This window comes from Miscanthus floridulus, chromosome 2 (assembly GCF_019320115.1).
Source record: "Miscanthus floridulus cultivar M001 chromosome 2, ASM1932011v1, whole genome shotgun sequence".
NCBI lineage: Eukaryota > Viridiplantae > Streptophyta > Magnoliopsida > Poales > Poaceae > Miscanthus > Miscanthus floridulus.
Genome location: NC_089581.1, coordinates 118,626,254 through 118,630,934, shown reverse-complemented (window position 1 = coordinate 118,630,934; position 4,681 = coordinate 118,626,254). Strand labels below are relative to the sequence as shown.

The following is a 4,681-nucleotide window of genomic DNA, read 5'->3' as shown; positions in this document are numbered from 1 at the left end:
GAACCTTGTACTTGGCAAACGAGAGCACTTCATCTTCGGCAAGCAACGCACCACATCACGTACCTTTCTTTGGCCACTGCGTCGTCATCGCTTTTGGCACATTACAGTACGTAGCTGTGATCTTTGGAAAAGGCAATCGGCAACTCATGTTTGTTGGCACCGAACATGTCGTTAGGTCAGCTAGAAGCCTAGAACCTCTCTGATTTTTTTACATGATCCGTCATGTGGTCACTTTTGAGTAGGGATGACCGCGTTTTTTTCTGAATTCTGAAACGGAGCGGCCGAGCAAAGCGCAACGATTCAGAGGCTGGAATCGAGAAATCCAATCACATCTCAAAAGGTGGCATCAAGTAGCATGATCTTTGTACTTACCGAACAACAGCACTTCTTCGTTAAGCAACAGAAAAGGATCAACCGCGTTACAGTAGCACTGCATCATCGCTTTCCGCGAAGTGTAGTAGCCGTGAAGTATATCTGCTGTTGCTGAAGAACACGTGGTCGATCATGTGATCATATCCTCACCAGATCTTGGCTACATACATTCTCGGGACGGGAGTTTCAGAAATGGAACGGCAGCATCTTGCAGAGCTGAGAAAATGCATTATATGATATCCCAAGAACACAGTTTTATTGATCTCCGCTATTTACAGAACAAAATCGCAGCTGAGATAGCAGACGTCGAGCGAGAAAAACTCCAGCCCCCAGTTTCGTAGTAGCCTATACATACAAATATGCCGTGCAGGTGCAGTAGCCTAGAGACTCTGTACCATGGTTGCAAAATTAGCGCTCTGAACACCACGAGCAACACAAGAGCTTTGCTGCTGCTCGCGCGCTACTCTCCCTTGGGTGGAATCACAAGAGGGCTCCTCACGATGTAATCATTGGAGACCCACTTGACGGTGCCCTCGGCGCCGGCCACGTTGGGCTGCCCCGCCCACCGCACCGTCACCGTGAAGCTCTGCTTCTCTTTCAGCTCCGTGAACCGGAGCATGGGCGGCTGCACGGTCACCGACACGTCCTTGGGCATGTCCACCACGGCGGTGTACACGGAGCTCGCCTTGCCCACGTTGGTCACCGTGCGGTTCACAGTGATGGGCTGGGACAGCAGGTTGACGACGAGGGACGGGTAGTTGAGCTCCGCTTCGGTGATGGCCCTGAGGCCGCCGCAGGCGACGGGGCGGTGGGCGACCTCAGTGACGCCGTCGTCGCCGAGCCCCAGCCCGCAGAGGTAGGGGATGTAGTCGTCGGCGTGGAGGTCGTAGACCAGGCCCGGGTCGAAGGCGAGCGCCGGGTTCACGTAGCCCGCGCCCATGGCGTAGAAGGTGGCGTGCCGGTACTGCTCGTCCTTGATGGGCAGGCCCGTGCGGTCCACGGCGTCGGACGTCGTCATGATCGCAGACTTGATCGCGGCCGGTGACCAGTCTGGGTGCAGGCTCTTGAGGAGCGCCGCGATGCCGCTCAGGTGCGGCGTCGACATGGACGTCCCGGACTCGACGAAGAAGGAGAGGTCGGCCCCGCCGTCGGAGAACTCCGTGTGCGAGTCGCTCGGCGCCCACGCCGCGAGGATGTTCATGCCGGGGCCCGTGATGTCCGGCTTCAGGATGCCCGGGCTCGCCTTGCTCGGCCCACGGGACGAGAAGAAGGTGACCGTCGGCGACGGGTACGAGCCGATGATCGTCCCCTTGAAGTCGATGCTCGCCGTCCCGTTGGCCGTGGAGTTGAGGTAGGCCATGATCTTGGCCCCGGCCTCGTAGCTGACGTGCGACGCCGGGAGGACGTGCGCGTCGGCGAAGGTGGTGTACCCCTCCGCCGCCTTGTTCATCACGATCATGCCCACGCCGCCGTACGCCGCCACGGTCTGGCCGGCCTCGATGCGGCCGCTCAGGCCCCTGCTCTCGCAGAGCACCACCTTGCCGGTCACCTCGGCGCCGCCCAGCACGCTGCAGTCGCGGCTGGCGTCGAAGCCGTCCGCGCCGGGGTACACCAGCGGGAGCGGGTCCGCGGCGGAGTTGTTCCTGGGCTGGAACAGGGACTCTCCGTGGAACTCCTCGCCGTTGCCGAGCTTCACATTGGTCCGTATCGCGCGGTCCATGGTGCCCGCGGCGACGGTGAGCATCCACGGCGCGCCGTTGCCGACCGTGCCGGGGTCCGGCCCCGCGTTGCCCGCGGCGCAGCTGACGAAGATGCCGCGCTCCATGGCCTTGAACGCGGCGATGGCGATGGGGTCGTAGTTGAACTGCGTGGCCGAGTAGGCGCCGATGGAGAAGGACAGCACGTCGACGCCGTCCTTGACGGCGGCGTCCAGCCCGGCGATGATGTCCATGATGGAGCAGCGGCTGCGCGTGCACACCTTGTAGATGGAGAGGTGCGCGTGCGGCGCCATCCCGGACGCCGTGCCGTCCGCGTTGCCCCTGATGTTGGCGTTCTCGACGAAGTTCCCCGCGGCCGTGCTGGCCGTGTGCGTGCCGTGGCCCGCGTCGTCGACGGGCGGCGCCGTCGAGTTCACCGCCGCGCTCCCGAACGCGCGCGCCCCGATGATCTTGTTGTTGCATCCGCCCCCGGCGATGTTCTTGAACTCGCAGGTCCCCTTCCACCCCTTGGGCGGCGGCTGGAGCCCGTCGTCGCCGAAGGACGGGTGGCTGGGCAGGATCCCCGTGTCCAGGATCCCAATCACCACCCCGCGCCCGAAGCCGGAGCGGCTCCAGAAGCCCTCGTTCCCGAGGTGGAGGCCGAGGAAGCCCGGCGAGCGGGTGGTGGCGAGCGGCAGGAACACCTCCGGGTACAGCCGCGCGCACCCGTCCGTGGCCCTCAGCGCCTCCGCCTCCTCGTCCGTGAGCCGCGCGGCGAAGCCGGTGAAGACGTCGCTGTAGGAGTATATGATCCGCGGGCCATCGTCGGCCGCGGAGTCCAGCCCTGCCGCCGCCGCCGCCTGCGATAGGAACGAGCGGTGCCACTCCTCGACGGAGCCGCCGTCGGCGCCTTCCCGCGGCCGGAGGTGCACGATGAAGTTCTTCCGCTCCTGCAGGTACGCCGCGCCGCGGAGAGCCAGCGACAGGAGCAGCAGCAGGGTGGCGCGACACCCCCGGGACTTGTTCATCTCCATCAGTAGAGGCGGAGCGGCGCGGCGCCACGGAAGCTTGGCGGAAGAGGACTGAGGTGGGGCGTGGCCAAGGGTGGCGGCGACGAGGCGATCCGCGGGAGTTTTTATGGCTGGGGAAGTGGGGAGGAAGGGTGGCAGTGGCACAGGCCGCACAGCTGCTGCGAGGTGTGGGGGAGTGGAGTGATGAGCGGACAGTGGCACTGGCAGTGAGCCGGAGGCGTCAGCTCAGCTGGTTTTAATAAAATGATGGGGAAAAACCAAAAACGCATCGGCGTGGGGGCGGGCGTACCCGGTGTCCGACCGGCGTTCCCTCCCCATGGATTGCATGCACCTGCGGTTCGTGTTCGGGTCCCGGCTGTGCCAGGTCTCTCCGGCTGGCTGGATGTGGATGGGGTCCGGCGGAATTGGATTCCGGTGCCCCACTTGTCTTTCTTTCAGCAGAGCGCAGTGCGCACTAGCAGTGATATTCCGTGGCCCCCCTATCTGCCGGTGAAATCCGGCGGCGGTGAGGCTATTTTTACCTTCCAGCACCGCAGCACGACGGCCTGCGAGAGGTCAATGGACGGTTGACCCGTGGGGTCCCCAACACAACCCTGTCATGATTCGAGCAGGAAACACACATGCAACATCGCCTGATGCGCTCCGCACCTGGCACGACGTGGAACGCTGTCGGCCTGGCTGGAAGGACGCCGTCGACGTCGCCGGAGCCACCGGACAAGGATTTCCTCACCTTCTCCCGGTAGCAGGAAATTTTGAGCGCCGCGTGGGCACGGCCACGGCGGGAAAGGAAATTGCAGTTTTGCAACGAAGGGATGTCGAGGAAGGGACGACGCCTGTTCGGCTGTTCCGCTCCGCATATTCGGTGGCCAGTGCACACGCACGGACACGGGCGCATGCCGGTGAGGGGATGGAGCCATGCAGCAGGCCCCCCACGGTAGCTTCCAAAATCAAATGCGGTGCCGGTGCGGTGGCCGACTGGACTGTGGTAGTAGCTCGCGCTGCCGAGGATATCCTTGTCTTTCCGCCGGTGGCCACCACCACTGTTGGTAGTGCCCGCTCGTTTCGTTCGTTCGTTTGCCACGCACACCGGCAAGGCAAGCAACAGAGGCGCAGCACAGTCACGCACCGCCTCCTCCTAGGAATTAGGACGCGGACACTGGCGCGCCCACGAGCCGCAGCAGCAGCAGGGTTTTGTTTTGTTTCTTGCTGCGTGCTCTCTCGAGCAGATGAACCTCCAAAAGCGCTGTTCGTGAGGAGAGTTTGTATGCTAGCTCGGCAAAGCACCCAGGGTGCCAGGGCCCGTGTTTATTTTCCCAATTCCCGCGAACAAAGTGGTGGCTTGTTTAGCCCGTGGCACAAGTATCCAAGGCGCGAACGTGATCCTGATCCCGCCTGCACCAGTGCCGCCGTCGCGTCCGGTTGGCAGGCCGAGACGGGGTAGATGCTCGCGATTTGGATGCATCGATCGGATTGGCAAGCGTGTGATACAAAAAAGCAAGCAAGCACGGTACACGATGATCCTACCACGTCCTGCTGCTACTGCTAGTACTATAGGAATATATACTAGGGCCATTGCGAAAA

The 4,681-nt window shown here is 62.6% G+C and overlaps 1 protein-coding gene across 1 annotated transcript; it reads right to left on the bottom strand.

The window, feature by feature from the left end:
- Positions 1 to 589: 589 nt before the first annotated feature.
- On the bottom strand, positions 590 to 3,515 carry LOC136528499 (subtilisin-like protease). Its single transcript, XM_066521471.1, has one exon. It carries the CDS (start codon positions 3,101 to 3,103, stop codon positions 833 to 835), a length of 2,271 nt encoding a protein of 756 aa, XP_066377568.1. The 5' UTR covers positions 3,104 to 3,515; the 3' UTR covers positions 590 to 832.
- Positions 3,516 to 4,681: the final 1,166 nt, after the last annotated feature.

Bases quoted from the DNA above. Each gene is read 5' to 3' on its own strand.
- LOC136528499 (XM_066521471.1), bottom strand. From the start codon at position 3,103: ATGGAGATGAACAAGTCCCGGGGGTGTCGCGCCACCCTGCTGCTGCTC.